This window comes from Artibeus jamaicensis, unplaced genomic scaffold (assembly GCF_021234435.1).
Source record: "Artibeus jamaicensis isolate MK-2021 breed Jamaican fruit bat unplaced genomic scaffold, CSHL_Jam_final contig_64, whole genome shotgun sequence".
Classification (NCBI taxonomy): Eukaryota; Metazoa; Chordata; class Mammalia; order Chiroptera; family Phyllostomidae; genus Artibeus; species Artibeus jamaicensis.
In genome coordinates, this window is record NW_026521911.1 from 6,472,134 (window position 1) to 6,499,187 (window position 27,054).

At 47.4% G+C, this 27,054-nt stretch overlaps 1 protein-coding gene across 1 annotated transcript in view; it reads right to left on the minus strand.

Annotated features, from left to right (window-relative positions):
• TENM4 (teneurin transmembrane protein 4) overlaps positions 1 to 27,054 on the minus strand; it is a 725,358-nt gene that overhangs the window by 53,978 nt on the left and 644,326 nt on the right. Inside the window, exons 19-23 of the mRNA XM_037138546.2 lie at positions 17,225 to 17,344; positions 12,543 to 12,804; positions 9,750 to 10,017; positions 6,440 to 6,583; positions 3,547 to 3,796 (exon numbers count right to left, since the gene is read on the minus strand). Coding sequence (XP_036994441.2) covers positions 3,547 to 3,796; positions 6,440 to 6,583; positions 9,750 to 10,017; positions 12,543 to 12,804; positions 17,225 to 17,344 — 1,044 coding nt within the window. The remainder of the gene's footprint in view (positions 1 to 3,546; positions 3,797 to 6,439; positions 6,584 to 9,749; positions 10,018 to 12,542; positions 12,805 to 17,224; positions 17,345 to 27,054) is intronic.

A 27,054-nucleotide genomic window follows, 5' to 3' on the forward strand; every position in this document is an offset into this window, starting at 1 on the left:
TCATTATTATTACCCTTTCTGGAGCCCTTTTCTGTGCCTGGTACAAAGCTAGATACTTTACAAACATCATCTATAAAACCCTTATAACAGCCTTCATGGGAGATTTTATTAACTTCAAGTCAGAAATTAAAGCCCAAAGAGATAAAGTAATGTTTTTCAAGATGACACAGTGGGGGTCTTCAGTTTCATTACCTGTAAGTTATATGTATCCCAAGTACCTAATGCACAGGGCGGTTTAGGGATGAACTGCTCCAATCCATGTAAATCACTTAGGCTCTCTCCGCTCTACACTAAAAGCTCTTTGACATGTTAACCATCATTATGACCTTAAAGTAACATACATGACTGTCACACTAATACTGTATATCACTACACAGACATGAATATCAGCATCATTGGGTTTGGGCTCTGTCTGTCTCTTTCTACTATCCTAAAACTTTGTTTTATCCCAGCTTCGCCGCCACCACCCCCCCCCCCAATATGACCCTCTGACTTGAGCCACTGTGGGTAACTGAGGCCACCTCTGCAGCAGTGCAAGCCCCGGGTCTGTCTGCCCACAGCGACTCCCAATGTGTGCGAGGCTGGGGGACTCTGAGGTGGCTCCGACCCAGGAGTTGGATGAGTGCCGCCATGACCAGAGATGTGAACAGGCAGACGTTTCTTTCGGTCGTCTGACGAGGCCCAGTTGTGTCTGTGGCAGTGTCACTGTGAGCCTACGCGACACCTCTACTCAGGGACACAGCTCCTTTTTGGGGACTGCTCCCTTTGGCTGGTCTGTCAGGTCTGGAAACCCTCCCCGACTTTGTCCTTGCCGACAAACTTTCCAGCGGGGTCCCCAGGCACTGCAGCCATCAAAACCGAGGCACACAGAATGCCTGCAGACGTGCCAGTCTGAAACCTGTCTTCTTCTAGGTCCTTCGCCTGATCCAGATGTTCTTGGGACTTCCTGTTGTGACCGTCAAAGTCACTCAACACTGTTTGGGTGATGTCCTCCTTTACTCGAAGGGTAAGCAGCCTGGGGTGTTCAAATTACTATGCCGAGATTAAAATTGTCCCTATTACTTCTGTCTGCCACATCCATACACTACCACGGCAACTGCTGCGCTTTGCTAGAGATTAAAGGAGTTCGGGCTCTCACCACCTGTCCCCACCATTATTAATGACTTCCTCTCATGGTAACGGATTACCCCCAATCAGTTCCGACCACACAGGCTTCATTTGCCGTTGAGCCATCTGAAATTGACACATGCATCTTACCATACAACGTGCAACAAGGCAAAGGAGAGACAGGAAATTCTCCACTGGTTGGCTTACCTATGTCTGAAATCTTTATTTCTGACAGAAGACAGGAGAGCAGGGAATAGAAGAAAGAATGAGGTGTTAGCAGCAGGGTTAGAAGCATTATTAGCAGCCTGAACACTTGACAGCAATGGTACTGCACAATACCATAATAAATAAAGACTTAGCAGCTATGACACTGATATATTTTATATTGGATATTACTTGTCAGTGAGCTCGCTTACAAGCAGTTACATATCACAGAAAAGGCACGGCTTCACCTGCGCTGCTCCTGCCGACGCCGGGGAAGAGGGTGAGGTTGACACATGCGGCTGCCTTCACCAGGGCTGAGGCCGAGGTTGGAACAGTCGATCCCCCCGGCCCCCAGACAGAGACACATTGCCAGAGAGGTACACGCTCACTGCCGTGTCTCTGTCTGCGCATCTTACAGAGAGTTATTGAAACTTGCACAGCCCACCATGATTATCTTTGTAAGGGAATACGGAATTGGACATACACTATAATTAAAAAGAGGATAGTAACACAGAGAAACAAGCCTGGGGAAAAAAAGACGTGAAGAAAAATATACTGAGGTGATAATATATTGATAAATTTATTTCTTTTTCTAAGTTTCATTTACTCCTTCCTTCCTGACCCACTGTCTTCCATGATCTCCCCAAAACGGTGGGAGGGAGACAGGGAAAATGGGATCTCTTATTTGAAAGACTGAAAATGAAGGCCCAGAGAGGGTAAGTATCTTGCCCGAAGTTGTACAGCTTGTCTGCCAAGGCGGGCTGGCCCCTAGTCCATGGCTCTTTCCATCACAGCACAGGAGATGGAAGGGCAATATGAGCAACAGACGGCAGCAAATACACTGGAGGGTTCCATTGTCCTTGACAGATGCCTGTGACAATCAAACTCATCAAAGAGAGAAGAAAGGCAGGCACTGTTCCATCGGGAGCCTGGTTCTCATTCAGCCGGATCTGATTTCCTCCGAGTCCACAGAATGTGAGCTGATTCTCTTCATGGCCAAAGACCCCCCTCGCTCATTGTTCCCGTGTGTGGGGGCAAACACTAACGCTCCCTTCTTGGGGGGCCATCATGGCTGTCGGTCACCCAGTGGGATTTCCCCTTTTTTCACATATGCACTGCAGAACGGGATTCTCAGCAGGTCCTTACCTGCAGGGGATAACTTAACAGGCATTAAACCAGAGTGGCCATCATAGGTCCAGGTGACCATTCTGGGTGAGGCAGAGCTGCATGATGGCCTTCGGGTTTGGGTCCACCATTCTACGACAGAAGCTTGCCCTCCGGTGGGTTTTTAAAAATTCCCTGACTCTCCTATTTTTGGTCTGCCAAGGGCAACAGTGGTAACTGTTTTGCAGAACTCATATTGGATAAATTGTAGGAGCCTCACGAAAGTGAGTTTCCTGCTCCCTTGGCCACTTTGGAGGAAGGCTTTCCAGCTCCAGAGCCTGTTCTGTTCACTGAGCCCCCAGCCCAGGAGAAAGCAGCCACAAAGAACTGGGTGCAGTGGTTCCTGAAAGGGACAGCATAGCTTGCCTAGCTCTAACCACAGCTTCTCTGTAACCCCAGAACCCTCCTTATGACAGTGCTTCTAACAAGATCTGGTACAGGGAGGCACAGAGAAAATCCAGCCCACCAGGCCCTTCCCCGCGCCCCATGTGTGGCTGTGCACCATCACTGATGGTCACGATGGGGAAGCAGAAAAGGCTGACCGGGCCGGCTCTACAGCACCTTAGGAGCAGCATTAGCCGGTGGCCGTATCTCAGGATTGGGCAGCTGACAAGAAATGCCCCCGACCCTGAGTGGTAAGTAACAGTTACCAAACCTGGTAACACTGGCACTGGGGTCTTGGCCATTGTGCCATCCCTTGTCCTTATAAAAGGACTCATGTGTTTAATCCCAATCAGTTTGATGCTAGGAGACAGAAAGAAGATTCAAAGGCTTCCAAGGAGTCTAATTTCTGGTTGCCAGCAGCCATCTACATCACCTGGACACCGAGGATATCTCCCTACCCCAGGAGAGGCTGGTCTTCATTGTAGTGCCCTGTGGAAATCAGCACCTGCTTCCCCAGGGCCCTCAGCTCAGTTTAGCCTCTGAGCTGGGCAGTGAAAAGACCCGGAGTCTGAGAGGGGAGCTGTCCTGCCCCTTCTCTGGGCCCACTGGGGGATGCCAGGTGGGTTCATAGGATGGCAAAGGGGTGTTATGAGGAACTGTGAGGAGGGTGGCAGGCACCTCACATACCTCAACTCCAGGATGTTGGTGACATTCCCGGAGGGGAAGATCCTCCGGATGTAGTTGAAATCTCCCACGTAGAGGCTCCCGTCGGAGCCACAGGTCAGGGCCACGGGGGCCAGGAGCTTGTTGCCGTCAGCAAGGCCGTTGCAGCTGGGGCAGGAGATGCTTCTGCGGCGCCCATTGCCCATGATGCTCCCGATGACAGGGGGCTGCTGAGACACAAATTGGTTCTCGCCATTCCCTTTGTGCAGGATGCCTGTGACGGGGACAGAGAACGGAATCACCGATGGAGCAGCAAGAGGCTCTCTGCTGTGGCTGACCAGAGTTGCCTTGGTTCTGCAAGGAATCAGGATCTCTGCCTATCATTTCCAGACCCATCTCCCAAGGTTGCCTCAGCCCCAAGAATGAAACCCTGAACAGTCCACACATAGATTAAATCCTCACAGCAACTCTGTAACAGAACAGGGACAGGCTAGGTGGCTTACCTGGGGCCACACAGGTGAGAGTAGAGGCACTCCTGAGTCCAGGCTCTTAACCCATTCAGCTCCACGCCTCCCAGATAGCCTGCGGCCAGCTCCTATACCTAGTGCAGGTCTCTATTATAGCACGGATTCTTTATTACACATGCCTGCTTTTCTCTGTTTAGGTTGATACCATTTCAAGTACAGGGACTGTGTCTTTTTCCTTTTTATATCCCCAGTGCCCAGCACAGAACCTGACACAGAGTAGGTACCAATAAATGTTTACAGAAATGCATGAAGGAAACGCACTACAGTCTCTTCCCACCAAGACAGAGTCAAGAGAACTGGGTTTTACCTGGTTTTGCTACTAATGGGCTGATCCCAGATCTTGCTGGTCTCTTTACTGCTTTAACTGACCTTGGGCCACAGTTTCCCTCCAGCAAAATGAAAGGATTGACATCACTGATATATAAGCTGCATCCCATATTCATAGTTTCTTTGCAGGTCCAGACCATCCTTCATCTCCTGCATTATTGCCACAGCCCAAAAACTGGACGTGGCCTCCTGCCTCACTCCCTCCACATGAAGCCTGAGTGAGCCTGGCTTTTCACGGTCAGGAGAATCTTTTCTCAGGCTGTCACCTGTTCGCTTTGTCCTCTGTGGAATGGATATCTTTCATCTTTATGTGGTCTAATCAATCATTTTTCTGCTTGGATGTCTGTGCCTTTTTAGCTTTTAGGGAACCCTCTGAGATCATAAAGGTATTGTCCTTTTCTTCCATTAAAGTGTTTCCTTCAAATCCAGATCTTTAATCAAACTTTATATAGTTTACTGTGTATAAAGTATGAACTTACTTTTGTTTTTCTCCACCTATGGATCCAGTTTTCCAAAAATCAGTTTCTAAAACACCTACCCATCTTCCACTGATAGGTGACGCTACCTCCATCATATACCAAGTTCCAATGCAGCGGGAAGTGTGGCAGGAACTTGCAGTTATCCACCCTATTCCCCCTTCCTTGTCCCTGTAGTTAAGAACCCCTGATGTTTACCTGGGCCCAGAACTACCTGGAACTGACTATCCTCCCCAGCCTGACTACAGCCACACTTGGCAGGTGACTGAGTTCTGGCCCATGGTGCAGAAGGAGAAATGGTATGGGCAGCTACTGGGAGGAGTCCTTACAATGGAAGGAGCTTGCTCTTGGCTCTTTCCTCCTTCTTGCTGGCCGGAAAGTCAAAGTGAAGTTTGGAGCTAAAGCGGTCACAGAGGACCGTGACCTTGTGGGTAGAGGCTTGAGTAGAGCAATGAAGGACAGGAGCCTGGACCTCTGACCCTGCTGAGTGCTAAACCAGCCCTGGGCCATCTAGCTCCAGACTTCACACGAGTCCCAGACTTTTAACTTGTTCGTAATTCTGTAATTTTGGCTTTTTTGTCACTCATGACCAAATCTAGCTCTAATTTCTACTCACAGGTCAGTGTCTGGACTCCCTGTTTTGTCCCGTGGAATCTCTTTATCTGCTCCCGTTCAGCACCACACAGCTTTAAACACAATGTTTTTTTTCAAAGATAGCTTAATATCTGGTGTGTGTTCTTTTTTTGTTCTTATTTTAAATATTGCCTTAGCTATTTACAAATCTTTTTACACCATAAATTTTAAATTAGTTTGTCAGTTCCCCCAAAAACATGTGGTGGCTCCTCTAGGCATTCCTGGATCTGTAGATTTGGGGATATCTGACATCATCACCCCATTAAGTGGTCTCGGGCCGGAACCAGGAGCGGGCTACCTAAACCACCGACCTGACTGTGTCGCTTGCTTGCTTTACAACTTTTGGAGACTTGACTTTTGCCTCTGGGTGGAGTTGAAGGTCCTGACCTGCTTACCCTGGGCTCCAGCTGCTCAGGCCCCAGCTTTGGCTTTTGCTATTCCCTTCATATCACCCGCTGCTCAAAACACAATGAATCTTCTCTTCAAATACTCTTCTTCCAGGGCTCAGTGCTTTGGCACATAATGTACCCTCCGCCTGGAATGTTTTCCCTACTTGAGATACAGAGCTAATCTTATAGACCATTTGAGATTCAGATCAGAAGTTCTCTCCAAAGAGGTGCCTTGTTGAACCAAAAGCTGGGTGAGGGGCTCCTCTTCTGCACCCCACGGTGTCCTCGCTTCCCCTGGTGATGGCGATGTCCATGGCACAGCATGGAAATTGCCCGGGTGACCAGAGTGTAAATGCTGGGGATCTTTCAATCCTGAATCCTGGGCCCTAGCAGTGACAAGCACAGAGCAGGTACCTAAGGAACATTTGTTGACCAATCCTTCTGACCGATGGATCACATATGAGCCTGTGGAATCTGAGTGTGAGTTTTTGTCTGCAGGGTACAAAGGACATGAGACAAGGCCACACCTGTGGCCGGGCTCTGGGAATTTTATCCATCCACTCACCACTCTGGATATTGAGGGCGTGGTGTTTGTCCAGGCTCCATCCTCCCAGCTTGGAAGCATCGATTTCATAGCCCTGCAGCACTGCCGTTCTCTTTTCCCACAGGATCAGATCTGGGCAGGATTCATACTCGTAACCCACGGAAACTACAGACGAGAAAAGGCACAAAAAGCGCAGGTGAGCAAAGGCTCCTCTTTGGCTTTAGATCTGCACACAAGGCCCCTACTGGTCATTTGTAGAAAAGGAGAGAGGATCACAGTTCCACGTGGAGGCAGATCTACGTGCAGTGCTAATTGACACAGGGAGGCTGAGCCTTCATATCCCGTTGTTGAAGAGCGAGCGCACAGTATCAGGGAAAGTTAAATGTGCTAACTATTTTTAGCAAGGGTCCAGGGGAACTGATTTTAGGGAAACAATCTTTAGCATGGAAAATACTTTAGGCACAAAAGTCCTCACTGCAGCATTATTTTTAATAGTGGGAAACTGGAAGTAGGTTCAAAAGGAGCTGAGGTCAAGCAAACCAAAGTGTTTTCACTGGAGAAATGTTGTGTGGCCCCTGGAAATTATGGTTATAAAGACCATGGGTGACACAGGAATAAGTCGAAAAGACTAGTTACATATAGTAGTATGTCTGGGTGAAGAAAAACCATACATAAAAAGATTAATTGTTAACAAGTGGCTGTATTTGCTTATAAGGACATGTATGACTACTTCTATTTTGTCCATTTATCCAATTTTTATTAACAGGAATAGTATTACTTTAACAAAGAAAAACCCAATACTGTTTATAATGAATTTATGGAAAGCAGCTCAGTTAGGGTACTGGAAGTTGCTTTGAGACCTCCAAGCTTGAATCCCGGTTTCACTTCTGTTTCACAAGTCCTGGGCTCCTCAGGTCCCTGGGATGCTAGCTAACCACGGCAGGCTCCCCGAGGCTGGCTTGTGACACGCCCTGTGACTGCCCCATGGAAAGTAACTGATGGGGGTGGCAATGCCACTTCTCTCGAGTGCTGTTTGTTGGAGGCTACTTTCCAGTGGACAGTAACTTACCACATGCTCAAGACAGGGGTTAACAACTGGGCAGCCCCTTCAAGTTTTTTTTAAGTACCATAAAAGACTGCTGGTCATCCATGGCAAGAGGGGGACATGAGTGAAAAATGTCCCTGTGACCTCTTCCCCGTGACCTCAAGTCCCTCAAGCAGTCACAATGCCTCCTACTGGTCACCTGTCATGTCAGGAAGTTAACCACAGTCCTTGAAGTCCCGCTGAGCAGACCCTTCCCCTTCTAATTGGTAGGTGGGCACTAGGAGCGCTCATTTCATCTGAAGAGGTTGTGAGGCTTCACTGTTTTTGAAGAGTCCATAGAGGTAGCTCGGTTTACAGAAGGGACTGTGAACAGTGGGAGGGCGTCTTTGCTCCCAGCGTGTCCTTGTTGGGGCAGGGTGGGCTGCAACACTACAGGAAAGATCTGGGGCAAATCCAGCTCTGTTCTTTCCCTGTACATCCTTGGCAAGTCACCTCGCCATTCTGGGCTTCAGCCTCCTCATGCAGAATTTGGGGACAAGTTCTGACTCACAAGGTGGTTATGAGGATTAACCCAGGTACCGGTGTGCAGGGGAGCGCGCTGCCCAGAGCAGGCGCTCAACAGATAGTCTCTTACTTCCTCCCTCCCACCCATTTCTTCCTTTTTATAGCATTACTTCTTCTCTGCTCCCTCCTTCTGCCTTTACCGAATCTAGAAAGAGAATAAAATTGCGGCAGGGTTCCAGATGGGAAGGGATTTTCTGAGTTATTACTTGAGTTCAGTGATTTTTTAACCTTTTCATCTTGTGGCACACATAAACTAATTACTAAAATTCTCGCCCTGGCTGGTGTGGCTCAGTGGATTCAGTGCCAGCCTCCAAACCAAAGGGTTGATGGTTTGATTCCCAGTCAGGGCACATGCCTGGGTTGCAGGCCAGGTCCCCACAGAAGGAGGTGTGCTAGAGGCAGCCACACATTGGTCTTTTTTTTCCCTCTTTATAAGTAAAATCTTTAAAAGAATAAAATTCTACGGCACATCAAAAATATATTATTTTGCCAATCTGACAAAAAATAGAAAGAATTTTGATTCATTCACACTAGATGGCTATTTTGTTTTGGCTGTTACTATTATTTAAAAATCTATTTATTATTGATTTTAGAGAGAGGGGAAGTGGGGCAGAGGGAGAGAGAGAATGAGAAAGAAACTTCTATCGGTTGCCTCTCAAGGTGCCCAAATGGGGATCGAACCCACAAACTTTCAGTGTATGGGATGATGGTCCTACTGAGCCACCTGGCCAAGGCTGTCATCATTTTGAAATCTGACAATCTAAGGCACGGGTGTCCAACCTTTTGGCATCTCTGGGCCACACTGGGAGAAGAAGAGTTGTCTTGGGTCACACATTAAATAATACAGTGTGACACGTCATCACAAAAAAATCTCAGAGTGTGAAGTAAATGGACGATTTTGTGTCGGGCTGCACTCACTGCCGTCCTGGGCTGCCTGTGGCCTGTGACCTGTGGGCTGCAGGCTGGACCCACCAGAAATGGAAAACAGTTCAGGGCCTCTGACTAAACAGTCAGGCATTGCATGTTTTAAAAATTCTTGCAGCACAGCAGTTGAAAATCACGGCTGTAAGTGCTTGGAGGGTCAGCTCTTCAGGGATAGAACAGCTAAGGGCCAGATCTCAGTCCAGCTCTGAGCCTGTCCTGAGATCCTGCTCTGGTCCAGAAGCTGGGATGAGCACAGGCAGCCCCCAGAAGCCCGAGCTGTGAGTGGGGCTGGGACTCCGGGGGAGGCTAGAGTCCCCTCCTGCTTCAACAGCAACAAAGAGAACACTTCTGTGATTGGAAATGAGACGGAGGCCAAAAAGCCTCTCCGACGAAGGAAGAGTCTTACTCCTGCACCTCAATAAAACTGGAGCTAAGAGGCCCTTATTTTTGATCGGCACATGCAGGCATGACCACTGCGGGGGCCATGGCAATGTCTGCACGGCCCTGTCTCAGGTGTGCAAAGCCTCTTTTAGCCCCTCACATACCACCAACAGTGTTTTTTCAAGGGCCTTTTTGATTTTTAACTCTTTTTTTTTGATGGACAAATTTCCACATTCAGTTCTTTCAGTACAGTCTTTTAGGTCATTTAGAAAGGTCCTGATGGCCAACTAAGCCTTAGGTACTTCTGAGAAGAGGAAAAAAGTAAGAAGAAACAAGGAAGGTGGAAAAAGAGCCCTGTTTCCCCAAGACTGTCGTCCCTCTGAGGATGGTGTTGAGTCCTGTGGCCGGGAGACTTACTGAAGGCTTCGGAAAGCCCAAACACCTTCTGGTTGTACACATCTGTCTTGTCCCAGATGAAATAGTAGGACAAGTCCGGGGCTGCAGCAAACCACTTCCTGAAGAGGCGGCCCTCGACTGCCACCATGAGGTGGACCTTCATGAGGTTGAAGGGGATGGTAGGATGGGTGAGGCTGATCCTCAGGACAGACTTGTAGCCAGGTGTGCGACTGCTCAGGTAACTCAGTCGCATCTTGCAGCCAGAGATAGCGATTTCCTCTTGCAAAGCCTAGAGAGACAGATCACATCAATTAATGGTCACAAAATCACCAGTGGAGGGAAGACAGCCATGGCCCCATGTATTCTGGGTGTTCAAGAGGCAGAGGAGAAAGCAAGGAGGAAGGAGGGAGGAAGAAGAGAGCAGAAGCAGGAACCAAAAGAGAGAGAAGAAACAAGAGTGGGAAGCAGAGTATGAAGAGGAGCAGGAGGAAGAGGCAGAAAGGGAAGAGAAGGGAGAAGGTGGAGGAGGGAAAGAGGAGTCAGAGGCCTGGTTTCCAGGGTTCAGCTCTGCCTCGTTGAGCCTCAGGTTCCTCCTCCACTGCACAAGGATGACAATGCTCAGCTCATTGCACATTGAGAGGAATGTGTAAATTAATGCACGTAAAATACTTATAATGTTGCCTCTCACTCATGAGCTATGTCATTCTAGAAAACTCTCGGAACCGCTGAATCTCAGTTTCCTCACTGGATTAGTGTGAGGGTTGAGTGTGGTCACACATAGAAAGTGCCCAGCACATAACGGAGACTCAGGAAATGTCTAAGCGGGAGGATGGTGTGCCGGGGGCGGCAATGCTGGGAGCAGGGGGACCGTGAAGAAGAACGTTTCCCTCAGACTAATGCAGACAGCTGCCTCAGCAAGACCGCTAGCTTCTCTCGAAACTCGCTGAAAGTAAGATCTGTTTCCAATGGCTTTTCTCTTCAGGAAAGTAGACAGAGACTAGGAGATTCTGACCAGTTACTCAGGGTTAAGGGCACAGCCTGCCAAGGACCTGTGGCTAACGCCCCAGCTCATCCACAGAAAGAGGTCGGACTGGTTGCACAGAGTTTCCACACTCCAGTGCTGTGCTAGATGAGCAGAGCGTTTCACCTGGTTGCCACGGGCTCAGGTCCACAGTGGAAAGTTGAAATTAATGCCATGATTTTCTGAAACATGGCAAAAAAACAGAGGACTTGTATCAGCTTGATGCTCTGGGCTCTGTTTCAAGAAAGGGACATTAAATCAATTGAGGCTAACATATCCATTAAAAGGACAGTGATTATTCTATCCTGTGTTCACAGAAAAATAGGGCCTTCCCAAAGAAACCCTTTCCTTTCCGTCCATTTCATATATAGGTGTGAACTCTCACTCCGTTCCCCCAAATACATGAAATGTTAGGGATTGGGCCTAAACCAAAGCACTTTTCCTAAACTTCAGCTTACAAGTTCTGGGCAACACAGGTTCTATACCCCAGTGGGTCACAGGCAGAGTTCATGGGCCATCCTGATGCTCTCATAAATATTTACTTTCTTTAACACTCCATTTAAAATTTACACCTCTCAGTACCTGCAAAGGGTAGCCAATGGCTGGACTAGGAAAACCCAAGAGTTTATTTTCATGTATTTTGTCAATATGATAATAAGCAAGCTTTGTGACCCAGCTGGGCTAGGAAACACCCAGACCAGGGAGCATTGTAAAGAGGGTGGGACTTTTAACATCATTTGTTTCCAAGTCCCTGCTCCTGGGAAATGCCGAGCTGGAGCTGAACCAGGGTTGGGTAGCAAATTACTCTTCTCCAGCAAGCTTGGTCTCTGTTGACAAGCATTTCATAAGAAAGGTCAGCTTGGTAGTTGAGACAGGAGACAAGCACCGAATCTCTGAAAAGCACTGAGGTTTCAACCTTGGGGTGCAATAAGAATTTCAAAATAGGTGTATTTCCTTCTCGTGGGCTGGCGGCTGAAGCCACTCGACAGGGCACACCACAGAGAGAGGTGTTTGCTCAGCCAGGCATGAAATATACACACAAAATGTGAGTCCCCACCCACCCTGCTCCATCAACCCTGGCAACCCATTAACATGCACACAGCCAGAGTTCTCCGCAAGCAGGCGGACCACCGGGGCTTCGCTCCGACACTGCTGTCTCTCCTCCTCGCCTGGCCTTCGTTGCTGCTATTAGAAACTGGGCGGGGATGGCGGAACAAATTCAACTCTACACAGCTCTGCTGGGCAAAGAATCTATCTTGACTGATTTCTAAATACTAGATTAAAATGCATCTTTCCAAATTACTTCCTTTTAATGGCAATTAAGTAAAGCACTTGCATACATAGATTTGAGCCAAAGGAATCCTTAATTGGCATGAAGACAGAGAGCATGTAGAATAATCTCAATAATAATAACAACAATAATAATAATGATGGCTAAAATTCATCGAGCACTTACTGAGTGCCAGACATTGTGCCAGGCACGTCACTGACATTTTCTCATTTAATCTTTGTCACGATGCTTACTTTTTGGGACTCTCTGTTGGTAGAACCTATCATCGTAAATATTGTTAACAGAAATAATGAGAGAGGGGGGCACTGGGGCTCGGGGAAAAGGAAAATGAAGCGGATGACAGGGTGCAAGGGGAGCAGGGATTCATCATATGCTTGAGGGTGCCAGGCAGTTGCATTCTGCTCGGTGGGCGGCCGGGCCTCCCTTTCCCATCTCTGAGATCCTCTTCCACTCCCCGAATGACATAAAGGCGTGGAGAAACACAGTTAGGAAAGCTGGGTACCTGAATTTCTGGAACGATGGGGCCTCTCTCTGCACAGGAGCTGGCGAAGGACGTCAGTGGGGATGGAGACACAACAGGGTTGGGGCGGGCGAAGTTGCTCAGGTCACAGCTGGGGATCTCATTCTCTTCATGTCGCATGACGATGGTTTCCATGACAAAGAAGCGATCCCAAGGCAGCCAGAGGGTGTGCTCCTGTGTGATGAAAGGCGCCCGCTCGAACCGCAGGATGATGGAGATGCCCCCGTTTGTGACCAAGTCAAAGCTGTTTGGGAAGGGAGGGTTGAGAGGCAACAGGAAATGATGATAAACAGAAGGAAGAAGAGCAGAAGGAGGAGAAAGACAGGGAAAGAAGGAAAAACTACAGCAAAAGCTCTGGGTCCTTGTTGAGGAGACTTTGAAACCTAAAACAAATGACTGCACCCACACACAGAAACAGTCCAGAAAGCATTATTTTTAAAAATTGATTCACAATAGAGAATTTGCCAAAACCAAATTAAAAACCACTGTGATGAAGAGCCATCTGCCAAGACACTGGACAGCTCATGGGCCTCTGTGATGCTCCTGGTACGTAGGGTCCCTTGGAGCTGAAGCTCAGTGAAAAGGCAGCAGAATAAGGAGGAAAAGGCCCTGCCCTGGTGTTAGGAATCTAAGCCTAGTTCTGCCTCAGCCGTGAAGTGCTGTGTGTCCTTGGGTAGGTCACTTAACTTTATTGGTCCTCAATTTTCTAACCCATAAAATGTAGAGGTTCAAATGGACTATTCTTAAGTTACTACGATTCTATGACTCTCCATCAATTTTAGTTCTGCCCATGATAGATTACTCAACACAGGTCTTTGGGATTACAGAGTAGCTAAGCCTTTTAGAGATGGCACGGCTAGACCTGCAGTACTTTGGAAGTGAATGGGGAACCAGGAGACCGAGTCCAAACCTCCTCACTGAGATGAGATCTCCATGAAAACGTCCCCTGAGAGCCTGTGCTCACTGCCCTCTCCCAACCTGATGCTTTAGTCTCTTCCATGAACTCACTGTCAAGGGGCCACTTGGTTCTCACTTGCACATTTCCAGTGGTAAGGAGCTTGCTCTATTCCCAGGAGGACTGAGGATTGATCTTTTGTTAATTCTGATTGTTAAGACTTTTTTCAGTTGAGCCTGGGTCTCTCTCCTTATAATTCTTCAGCTCCTGGTCCTTGTTCTACCTGCTGAGGTGACAACAGGTTAGTCTGTTGCTTCTTCTGCCTTTGACCATTGTTCAGGGTGTAGCGATTGTGTCTACCTGCCACCTCCTGGCTGTGATGTCTCTTCGGACAAAGTCCGTTTAGCTATTACTTTTAGGATGCACTTTCAAGGCCCGTTCTTGTCTTGCTAACTCCTTACCCAGTCAGAATTCCAGCTCTCTGCCCTGGGCTCCTGCTGTACCAGGTTCACTCCTCGTTGCCCTGGAATCACAAGTTCAACTCTCTGGCCCGGCGACACTGATTCTTCTCAGTCTTTGTAGAACCTAGCCCAGTGTTTGATGATTCTAGTTTAGAGAATGAATGCATGGGTGATACTGTAATGTCTTCTAAATGGACTGTCCACTGAACAGCCTCATTCCTTCTAACTTTGGCTGTTACTGTAAGTCAACCGATGTTGACCGGTATAGTGGATTTTAGAGACCCCCCCATGCAGGGCCTCTCCTTTATCCCTGGTAAATACACCTTGTGGGACTGAGGTCATTGCTCCAACTTCTCTTCCCTCCTTTAGAAAGGGGAAGGATTTTGTAATGAACTGTTCTGTCCTGGTGCCAAATCTTGGTAGATGGCACCCCCAGATTCGGGTCTCCAAGCTCCAAAGCCTGACTCTTCTGTCCTTTGCAGAAGCTTTCCACCCACTTCACCTGCTTCTCAGCCCATTCTAGGCCCACCCTTGGGTAAAGGAAATTGGGCACCACCCTGCTTTGTTACGTAGTGAGAGAGAAACACCACAGCAGGTGCCCATTTCGAACTAGGCTTTGGGATTTGGCCCTCCAGGAGAATACCTGTGGTTTGGGGGAACACGCAGGGAGCAATTTTCTGTAATGGAACTGAATAGCATCTGTACTTTGACAGAACACTTTTGAACCATCAAACAGAATTTTGGCCCAGCTTACAAGCTCCCTTCACGAGAAGATAAAGATGAGGAGGGAGTGAAGACAAACACTGAAAGGCATTCCCATGGCTGTGAGCAAGCTGGGGGCAGCTGGCCTTGCCACGAGCCAGTCCTGCTCATCCGGAGGGAAACCTTGTTGGGGACACATAGTTGAACCTGACCCCAGTGGGAAGGCCTGGTTCTCAGATGAAGCCCGAGCAGTTTTGGGCAGCCCAAGCATCGCCGCTTTCTCCATAGGTGAGTTATGTCACCTGTCTGAGCCTCCATCTCTTCATGTAAAATGAAGTTAATGATCATAATCACTTGGCAGGGTTTTTAATTAGATAGATGGGATAATGGATGGGAAAAGCACAGGACCCTGTTCCCTGAGCATTGGGCTCTATATAATCCCATTTTTCAATTCAATGAGCTTGAACTGCTTCTCTTGTCTGCTACTCTTTGGAAATTTTCTTCATGACTTCTATTTTTCATCTTTTTTAATGATCTTTTTGGCTAACTTCTCTCTTACTGCTTAATGTTTATGAATTCTTGTTAAGACTGGAGGTCTGGCATCTCAGTGGGGGGTGTGCATGTGTATGGTTGGGCGGGGGCGGGAGAGTGAAGTTCACAAAGGTGAGTTAGGCAGGGTCCCTGGATTTGCATAACTGCACTGTCATCTCCAACTGTCCCTCTAGCCTTACCGTGTCTCCTGGGGTCTGAGAGGGAAGAAACAGGGCGAGGCAGAGGCAAGGGAGAGGAAAATGGGCAGATGCTACTGGTCCACATACAACAAACAGGGATCTTCAGACTCTCAGAGATTAAGTAGTGACTTTCCCATATATTATGCAGTGTCTAAGTTGGGAAGAAAATTTAAATCCCATAATGCACTGGTAAGACTTGTTCTGAAACCCAAGCTACCAGTCGAAGCAACTCGGCTCCTATGATGTAATTGAGCAGGCTGACAGGGGACACATCTGACACGTACCTCCCAGGACTCCTGTGCTCTCAAGGGGTATTACACACTGCAGGAATAGCACACACAGGGAGGGATCAAAACCTGGAGATGCTAGAGTGAGGTGTCCCCCAGGGCCACCAAATTCATGCGACTCTGGTATGTTTTATGGACCCACCCTAACCAGGTACAGCAGGGCAAAGGACCGGCGATTTGCCACCTCACATGAATGACAGTCCAATTTCATGGCAAAAAAAGAGCAGTCCCGATGGCTCCTTTCTGATGACTGTTTCATAGCAGGTAAAACTGTAGTCAGAGTAACTGCTGTTTCCATAAAGCAGGCGACCCTGAGCTGGAAGGCGGGACACACAGAGCGTGAGGAGAGAGGTTCCTCCATGCTGTGTTGGAAGTCTGCGCTGAGGTCCTTCCCGGGATGGAGTGAGTGCAGGGCAGGGAGTCCGGGCCTGGCTGGGCCAGGTGACCCCAGTGACTGGCCATGAACCTCTTCCAGCTGGGCCCCTTCCCACTCACGGGGAGAGCCAGCAGGGGGAGAAGGCTCCCGGAGTCAAGCCTGCCAGCCCTGTCTAGGAGGCACCCATGTCTGCAAACAGATGAGCCTCCGCTTCATTATCACCTCGGCCGGGACATGTTCACATCTGATATTGGATTAAAGAGGTGCTAAAATCAATCAGCCTGGGGCATAATTTCCAACACAGAGTGAAAATCAACCTTATGGGCCCACACGTAGCCAGATGGACTGCTACCACCTGATTTTATTAAAAATAGAGGACTTGTCACCACTGACAGCCTAAACATTCTACTTTCCCCTTCCCCTCCCCCCTTCTCCACAGTGTTCCCATTGTTTGTACTATAATCACTATCTTCTTGTTATTTAATAGCTTGTGAACTTTATAAATAACATACTTATTGCATGCTTACCACGTGCCAGACCCTGGAAATACAGCAATGAAAGAGAGCAGGGCAGGGAGCCAAGATTTATCGGATATCAACTACGCTCCAGGTGCTTCCCTATCCATCACAGACTCTAATCCTTACAACCAATCTGTGAACTAGACAGTGTCAGGGCCACTTAGCCGATGAAGACATCGAAGCCCAGAGAGGTGAGGAGATTTGTCCGAGAACACACAGCTAGCAAATGAGAGCGCTACAGCGATTTAAAAAGCTTCGCTTTATTCTGCCGATGGTTCTCACGGGGACCCCAAGGTCAGAGTTCTGTCATCAGTCAGTGGTTTCCACAGCCCTAGGGGGCTGCAGCTGGAAAACACAGCAGGAGTGTTAAGATTTGTGGCGCTGTCTGGTCTGGAGACAGTGGCGGGAGTGTTTCACGTCCTAAGTCCTGAGGCAGGACATGTCTAAGGTGCCCTGGGTCTACTGTGAGAACCGAATGAGAAGAGACCGTCCGCCTAATCCATAGCCAAAGGGACTCAGGCCAGAGCGAGATGCAAGGTCACATGGGTAGTGAGTGGAAGGACTGGGCGTCTGAATTCAGGTCCCCTGAACCCAAGTCCCGTCGTCTTTCCCTGTGGCCGTACCATCAGCAGTTTTGTGGCAAGACCACAAAAGCAAGGTTTTCTCTGACCCTGGTCCACAAAAGGCCTCCTACCTGCCATCTTGCCTGCTGACCGTGTATCCAAACACAGGGTTATTGACAAAACTGATGTTCACACCAACCAGCGGGGTCCCATCCGATGTCATCACCTGACCGCGAATGACACATGCGTGCCTGTGGGTAGAGAAGAATAAATAACATGATCTGCTTTTCACACTCAGAACCTTGGCTGTCAGGGTACCCCGAGAGGGCAGAAGGTAGAAGGCAGGACACTCAGACACTCTTGGCACTCCGGGGCTTACGGTATTTACTCAAGATGAATAACCGCCTCCCTTCTTTTCATACTGCCTCAATTTAAGGCATCAAATTGTCCCCTAAAGAATTATTATTGGGCCCTGGCCAGGTGGCTTAGTGGATTGGAGTGTTGCCCCATACACCAAGAGGCCGGAGGTTTGATTCCTGGTCAGGGCGTGTACAAGGAGGCAACTGATCAATGTTCCCCTTTCCCCTCTAAGAATCAATAAAACATATCCTCCAGTGAAGATTTTAAAGAAGAATTATTATGGGGAAATGTCTTCAGATATTTCATTCAGAGGTTATTTTCTAAGGCTACTATACTGCGCTGTAAGGAGATAAAACTATAGAGTGTAGTTATATGTGTGGGTCTGGGTTCAAACCCCAGCTCTGCCACTTTCTAGCTCTCTAACCCTGCGTAAGGATGTGACGGATCTTTGAATCTCTTTCTTCATCCTGGTACAGAGGAAGCGCCATAAATGGCAGTGGTTATTACTGTCACTAACAGTCTCCCTGGAAGTGGACATACAGCGAGTGAACAGCATAGACGGCACTTCTCACCTGGCACTGCCAACAGGAGAAGGGCGAGATGCTCGCATTGTCCCCCTGGAGTGGGTTCTGAAACCTGTCACCTTCCAGTGCCCCCTGTCTCACTGTCCCTCTATATTCCAGGCAGCTAACCATGTGCTTTTCCCACACTCGTCAGGCAAATTCGTTTAAAGCCTCTGTGTCTGTGCAATGCTCCTGCACTTGAACATCACTCCTGCAACCCCTCTGCCCTCGCTCTCACCCTTTATGACCCAGATTCAAAGGACACCTCTTCCCCGAAGCCTTCATGGCCCTAATTAGAACTAGTCACTCTCTTCCAAAACCTGCTGCAAACACCTTGATAACATAGCTCACTGTACATGTCTCTCCTCCCCACCAGATTATGAGCTCTTCAAGGGCAGGGTCAAGGTCTATTTCCTCTTCCTGCAGCACCTAGAAATGCCTAGGTCACTGTTTAAAGAAAATGGGGGTTTGAGTAAGTAAGTGGGACAATTACAGACCATCTAGAATGATTTTTCCCTCCATTATTTCAGAAAGGATCTTTTTAGCATTTTATAAGGACCACAAAGTAGGAAACAAATATAAACAGATTTGTCTGCTCTAGATGAAGCGGAAGTGGGCGCCCCCTTTCTCTTGGAGTGATTCTGAAGGCAACTCTGTGGAGTCTTAGTCCCTGTAGATGCCAGAGAAAAGCCAGATGGAAAGTCACTGAGCTGGTGGAACTCGAGGAAACTGGAGTCCGCAGTGGTTACGTCATTTGCCCCAAGCCATGCAGGGAGGTGTGCCTGGCAGAGCCAGACCTGGAATCCAGGCTTTGCTGCTCTGGGCCCGACTGGACCAGTCAGGTTACTGGGTAGAAAGGGGTGGAAATGAAGGTGCCCACTGGGGTCAGCGTCCTAAGGGATCAGGGCACTAGAGAGGCAGCCTTTGTCGACAGGACATATCCGAGGCAAAGACACAGGTAGTGTCTGTTGTCCAAACAACTTTCTCCATCCACCTCGGGTCAGAAGGCTTTTGTCTGGCCTAGGGAAGAGCTCCTGATGAGGTCTGCGGGCATTCATAAAAAAAAATTTCAAACTCAGCCTCTGCTTTATTAGGTGCTTACATCTCTACCTTCTTAGAGTGATAAACTTTTCTCTGTTTGATGAGAAAAGCAATTAACACCAGGCTTGTACGCAGCTGGTTCACCAGTGTCAACTTGTCCTTTCTGAAGGCAAGAACAGCAAGAATAACTACCCAGAATGCATCCAGCTCCTCACCGCCACCTATCCCACCCCACCTCACTTCACGACACACAATCTGGTTAATGCTAATTCAGTCAGCGGTTTCCTTCCGAGGCCCTTGGTCTAAATGCAATTACATGGCAAACAAGTTAAGCAGCCAGGGCTCAGCAAAGACTCTCAGTCCTGCTCTGAAGGTCTCCCGATATATTTACGTAAAATTATCTCTCCGATAATGGGAAAGATTTATTCCATCAGTTGTATTCAGCTGGTCCTGAGAGATGCTTTCTTTAATGGAGGAAAATTGAATTTCGTACTGCTGGAACTTTGTCCTTCCCGAGGATTACTAACAGACCTCTCCTGACGCTGGCCAGTGTCCAGCCTTCTCCTGACACATGTGTCTTCACATTCTGCCTGGACAATAATAACCAGTCCTCCGGGAATGGTTTCCTTTTGGGGGCTGCCCTGACTGCCGCCCCTCACACACTTGCGGGCCAGCCTCCTCTGATTTATCTTTCTTTGGGGATTTCCTGATAATTGGGAAACCTTGTATCAGCACCATCTTGCTATCACGTGGCCTCCACGTCAGCCAGCCGGAGCAGATGAAATTTTAGTCCAGGCTCCAGTGCGTTCTGGACAAGATGAAGCTGACGCCCTGTGCCCCTGCAGGCCTCCGAGGCCTCGGGCCAAAACAGGCATTTGGCTCAGGAATTAAGTCCTGGAGAAAAACACTTCCATTCTCCTTCTGTTTGACTGTGATTTTCAGTTGTCAAGAAAACCCAGTTTAACATAAAGACTTCCCTGGAACAAAGGAGATGGGAAGTCTGCTCCGTGGAGGCCTCTGAACTGTGTCTCCTGCCATGTGGTTTTGTCCAGGGAGGTTTGAAAAGACGTGGGGGTTGGGCCTCCAAACGCCTTCTTTCTTTCTCCATTTATTTAATGGATACCACCAGTGGTGCACTGCTAAACATTTAACCATTGGCTTTCAAAAGAAAAAACAGCTTTCTTTTGTAGCATTCGTCTACTTCTGTGATGTAAATATGATACTTCTACCATGGCCGATTTCAGATGCCAATGGGATGTAACTGAACCCAGAGCTGGGAAGAGATGCCCATAACACACCATTATTTGGTAATTCTACCAAAGAGACATGATAGTCCTAATGAACTCCAGAGCAGAGAGCATAGCAAAATAACTGGGATGTGATGAGCTTTGAATATTTATCATATTTGTTTTTACTATCACTTGTTTAGGTTTAATTTCATATAATTTAATTTTTAATAATCATCATGTTCGGAAACTAGCTTGTGGAAACCCTGGACATTTAACAGTCTGTCCTTGGACGCTGGTGTGAGCCGTCTTCTGTGCACCAGGGGAACACTGGCCCTTGGGAAGGGTCAGCATGGCTCAGAAACAGTTGCCTCTGTAGCAGCGACGATCCACAAGGGAAGACCGTCACGGTGAGAAATCACTAACACAGGGTATAAATCACTGACACCAACTTGGCTTCCCAGCTGCCTCACATGATCTTCTTATTACCTGTCTTATATTTGATGCATTTGGCTTCCCCTTGGTCACTGTCTTGGCATAATGGGGCTTTGGGGGTGTCACTCGCTACTCATCCTCACAGTCCCCTCTAAGCTGTCCTCACCTCGGTGAGGCTGTGACCATTTTCCCCTGGCACTACTAATTGTCCCTCCTCCAGGCTCCTCTAAACCTTCCAAGAATCTCTCCCTGCTTGTGACTGGCATGTAATTACATCATTCACACTTGCAGAGCTACATACTTCCCCGTGAGCTACAGGAGGGCAGGGACCACACCCCCAGGGGCCAGAGTAAGGACGGGTTATTGCTCCCTGAGACTTCATTAGGCAAAAAGAAATGATTAAGTTATTGCAGCTCAGAGAGAAAAGACTCGCTCAAGGTCAGACAGCAAAGAGCTCAGCTGGCTGAGCTAACATTCAAAGGCACGACTTCTTATTTCCGAGTCCTTACTCTCACTACTGTGTTGTGTATCTGCAGTCACGAAAATTCGCTTTAATTTAATTAAAGAACTGGGCACCTACAAAAAACTAGGCACTGTGTTAGGTGCTGGGGTTTTAGAAATGCATGAATTGCAGTCCCCATTTGTGTGCTGGAGCTCACCAGAGCCAATTTGCAAAGCCTGAGTGTAGCTGTCTCCGACACCAGTGAGTCGACACATGGGTTTGGCATATGTCAGGCAGCTGGGATACAAAATAAGCAATTAGGCTGGCTGAACTCTGCCAGGAAGGAGCGCTTGTGCCAGGCCAAGGCAGGCAGCAAACAGGCTGGCAATAGGCCCATCATATGCTTGGGGCCTGATGGAGGTGTCCTCGCTGAGGCCAGTGAGGAGGAAGACCTGCCTGATTGCTTCCTGGGGACAGTGGCCAGGTTTGGGGTCAAGACAGGAAACTGCTGGAGAGACAAATCCGGGCAGGTAAGAAACTAACCTGAGCTGTGAGTCAGGGAGCAGACAGGCAGGGGTGCTGGCCAGGGGTCGGTTCCTAGTTCTAATTCTGGCAACTAACTGTATGACCTTGCAGAGTCCTCCGACCTCTCTGGCCTTCCATTCTCTCATCTGTCACTCAGGCTGAAGTTTTTCACAATGGGCTGTGGAATGGAATCCAACGCCTATTTAAGAATGGATAACGGTTTTAATCTGGTGCTACCCAATCCGGCTCAAGTAGTTCTCCTACATGCTTCAGAATGTTAATAAAGCTCATACAATGCTCATACTTATCTCTGAAGTGTTCCCTCTTCCTGGGCCCTTCTGCCCATCTTGTTTACCCGAAAACCGCCTGCTCACTCTCGGCACCCACCTGCAGCATTCACCGAATGGTTCCCCAGCACTCCTGGCCTCTGGGCTCCTCTGCCAAAATGCTGAGCACTGTCATATATCAGGCAACCCTCTGCCCCCAGCAGACCATGAGCTGCGTGAAGTCAGGGAGCACATCCCTCTCACCACTGTGACCGAGCTTTGAGAATGGCTGATGTTCTTTCCGAGTGGGCCAAAGGAAACCTCCGCCAAAACAAGGGCTTGCCTTGGAATTTGAATACAAGGTATACAAGATAAACTCTCGATAAATTAATTAATCCCTGAATGAATAAAGAACTGATGTGTTTCTATAACTGTAAGGCCAGAGAACTTTGAGTTGCTTGACCTGGGTGGGAGTCGAGGGACGGGGGCTGGGCCTTTCTAGTTAGTCTGCCCAACTGCATTGCAAGAAGCTTGGTTTCTTCCCCTGGAGGACTTGCCTGCCTCAGCTTGCAGGATCCCACTTCCATTCCACAGCCTCCTCGTCTGCACCTCTTTTTTATGCACCAAATTAAAAAAAAAAAGAATGCCAGAAATTACGTTACATTTGTTATTCAATGTATGTTATGCAAGCAGATAAAGGTGAAGAGAGAAAAACTGCAGCTTAACTTTTCTGGTTAGTAAATGAACACAGCTAATGAAACTCGTAATTAGGAGGTTGGAATAATCATTTTGGATCTAGGCGGCAAAAAGCAACTTTAGTCTTTCTCTGCGTCCCAGTATTTGCTACTCTATATCACTCTCGGCTGTGCAAATCACTCCTTTGCATCGCATATTTTAAATAGATTTATATGTCTGACTTGTACCAACCCCTAAACTGTTTTCTGCTAATTCATGGTGTTTGAGTGGGGATCTTTCCAGCATCTACTACACTCTTACCCAGTCTTGTAAGAACCTTATTTGGGCCCAAATAAGAAGCCCCACCTCATGGTCTGTAAAACTACCCCCATTAAGGGGTTCCCAGTGAAACCCCTGACCAATTCCACAATGCACCCTCCCAAGACTTTATTTCCGGCCTGGCCACACGGGCTGTTCTGTAGCTCTCTCTACCTTTCCATTTCAGTGCTCTGCCTCAGTTTCCTGAACCAGCTTTTCTGGCCTGATGTCTTCCACCTATACCCATATACCCAACCCATTCTTGGGAACCCACTAGTCATGACATATTAGAAGAGACCTTTCTGATCATCTCTTTCAAACTTCTCATTGTAGAGGTGGAAAAATTAAGTCCACATAGGAAATAGACTTACCCGTTCTTGCAAGAGTTGCTGAGAAGCCAGGATTCAAGTTAAGGACTCGTCATTTATTATCAATGGGAACTTGGGAACATCACGTCACCTCTGAAACTACTTACTGTTTGACCTTGACATACACCTAAATAATTGAGAATCTCAATTTATTTTAGCTGTCTTAAAAGTTAGAGTAAACATTATCAGAGAAGGGTTCTTAAAATTCTTTTTTAAAGATTTTATTTATTTATCTTTAGAGGTGAAAGGAAGGAGAGAAGGAGGGGAGAGAAACATCAATGTATGGTTGCCTGTCGTGTGTGCCCCGCTGGGAATTGGCCTGCAACCCAGGCATGTGCCTTGACTGGGAATCGAACCGTGAGTTTTTGGTTCGCAGGCCTGCACTCAATCCACTGAGCTACACCAGCCAGGGCTTAAAATTCCTTTTGATTATACACCCACTGCAAACACTTTTGAGCAGTTCCTTGGGTGTATTTATGTTTACTGATATGCCGCACACATGGGCTGCCTTCATGAGCTACCATTGGAAAGCATGCTCTCCATTTGGTTAGTGCAACAGTTAATGCATAAAAATATATATATTTCCAATAGTTTTCTTTAAATTTTGAATCTTCTGGTTAACTCTCTTTTAGATTCTTGAACCTTCTGAATCTCTTGGTTACCTCCTTCTGCGATCTGATGAGAATGACCATTATTGGTTTTAACTTCATGGAGTTGAGGGAGATGCTGTATTTATTACAAGTGTCAGCTCTGCTATTGCTGTGTTTGCTTGGACTGTATTACCTGTGATCTGTGGTTACTGTTCAAGATGTTCTTCATGCTGCTGGACAGTTTTATGCATAGGTTTGGTTAAAACTAGATTTTACACAAACATCCCTTGTCATCACATTGTAACAGTAAACCAGGACAGGCTCACTGTGTACCTGGCTAAGGAGGGGATCCCCATCTCCCTTGGATGCTTCGTGGCCTGGTCCAGACTCGTAACCAGCTAACATGGGGACCAAGGGAGCAAACGAAAAACTTAGAATTTCATATGGGTAAACTGTTAACCTGCCCCCCCCCCCCATTTTTTAAGATAAAAAGTAAAGACAGACGTTCCAGTGTTTTCTTCCTGTCCTTCATGGAGCACACTGGGCAGGCACCGTGGGTGCCCTCGAGTCACGACCGTGTGAGTCTGTGATTTCTTTTGATGAAACAAACTCTAATGTGCTGTAGATGACATTACTCTAAAGCCAACTTCTACTTGTGCTTCATCCTTTATAACTTATTTCAAAGCTCTTCCTATGTTTATTTTGTATCGCCTTCGATCACCTTAGGTCCAAATCAACAGAACTTGATCAACCACTTTCTTTCAATGTTCCTGCAAATCTAAGATCCCCAGCTCTTTAAACTTTACCACGGTGCTTTTGCCACATCATCGGCAACTCTGTGTTGTATAGGTCGTTTTCTGTAGTCCCCCAGTGCCTCCAGATAAAGTCCAAACTTCTCACCTTGGCACATGAGTCCCCTCGGGATCTGGCCCCTGCCAGCCTCTTTGGGCTCATGTCTGTCTCACATCCTGTGCTGCCGCCTCGCTACATTACTTCTCACGTCCTCGCCGTGGCATGCGTTCCCATGCCTCCCTGACGCTGTCTGTGCTGGTTCATCGGCCTCGAACGTCTTTCCTCCTCATTTCCCCTAACCTGTCCTTTAAGTCCTGCCTCTCAGTCAAGCTCTTCTGACTCCCCCGCACAAAGAAGGCACTTCCTTCTTTGGTGAACAAGGCACAATGTACTTATTCCCCTAAACAGTAATCATTAGTTCAAACACTTCACTGTCTTTTCTAGATTACGAGTTCTTGGAGGGGAACACCCAAGTCCTTTTCATCTCTATAACTCCAGTGCTTAGTATAGGAGTAGATCTATAGTATGCATTTAATACACGTCGAGTAAAGAAATATCACATAAATGAATGAAAAAAGACTATGACAGAAAAAACATATACCTTATTTTACAAATCCCAAACTAAATATAGACATATATGGGTTGAGGGAAGGGAAACACAGACAAAGGCCTTGTAAATGAGAACAAAGCTCAGTTATTAGAAATTTAATTGAGCAACTACCATGTGATATATACAGCACTGTGTAGTAAGGAATGTATTCATTCATCTACTTTCTTATTTATTTATGGAAACTACAGAAAGGAAGGGCCTGTAAGTTTCTCTTTCATTGTCCATTGTATTTTAAATAGTCAAATAACTATAAATGAGACACAATCCCCTATGTCTGGGGAACTCATATTCTGGAATGAATATAAATGCACTTTTTTCCTCTTGGAAAGTTTTGTGTATGTATGAAGAGAGGGAAGAAATCCATAGCCTTCTTCAGATTAATTAAAGTTTAATTTTTAAGCCAGAAGGATCCTTGGGGTACCTGAATGCAAGCCCCTCATTTGCAGGTGAGTCACAGGTGGTCTTCAGAGATGGATGGAGTGCCTCCCCTCTGCCAGAGCGCCACCCAGAGGGAGCTGCTCCCCCATCACGGCCCCTCACTGCGCAGTCCACTTAGAGTCCACGCTTGGGGCCTCCGGGGTCCGACTGGAGGCTAGTTAGACTCACACAGAGGTGTTTGGTTAAGTCCTCACTCAATATTCTCCAGTGAGGACAATATTAGTAATGTGATACATGGTTCTCCAATATTTTAACTTCTTCTTGCTTGAAATTTATCTGTGTTGGAAGGCAATACAAAAAATCCCTGACTTATAAACACTGAAATTACTGCCTAAGAGAGAACTCACTTAGGACCCCAGGTTCCCAGGACTCAGGCTTTGCTACCACCTTGATGAGCCAAGGGCTTACTCTGTGTTAAAGCTTCCACTTCTACCAACAAGGGTTGAGGACCTCAAAGGTCCACTGGCCTCTGCCTGCCATGGTGTAGGACACTTGCATCAACTAGAGAACCATGCTAATGCTTCAGGCTAAGATTCTCATTGTCCTCCCAGTTCTCGTGGTGGCCCAAAACCTATACAAATGCTAACACTGACTCTTGCTATTAGTGATAACAACTATTAACACTTATTAAATATTTACCACCCTAACACATGATTGTTTTATATCTCAGTTAATCCTCAGATATCCCCATGAGGTATGGATTATTATCCTCATCTGACAGATGAAGAGAATGAGGCACAGAGTGATTGAGAAACCTGTCCTAGGTCACACAGCTAGCAAAGGGTGGGGCTAAGATTCAAGCAGTAAGAGCTACTGTGCAGTAGCTTTTCCTGTTGTCGTACAGTATTAGAGAGAAAGTTGGGGACAGCAGAGATTGCAGTGCTGTAACAGCACCATGCTGTCTACATTTCTAAACTGAAGAGGCCGAGATGGGAATATAAAGGACCTAGCAGAGAAGAACAGAAGCTCAGTACAGGGGATCCAGTGTCAATTGGCTTGACTTCAAATGCTGGTTCTGCCACACATGTGCCCTAGGTCCTTGGCTAGGTTGTTCAACTTCATGGTACCTTGGTTTCATATTTGTAAAAGATGGGTGATGAAGTACCTATGTCATCTGGTTTGATGGGAGATGTAAAGGTCTTAGTACTTACAAAGCATTTGAAATAATGCCTAATACATAGACTGTCCTTGGTAAGTGCTCTGTGTTATTACTGAATGTGTGCTATGTGCCAGCCACTGGGCTTTTGGGCATTTTATCTCATTTAATTTCCCAGGAACCTGCAGGGTGGGAATTGGTAAGCCCACATTACAG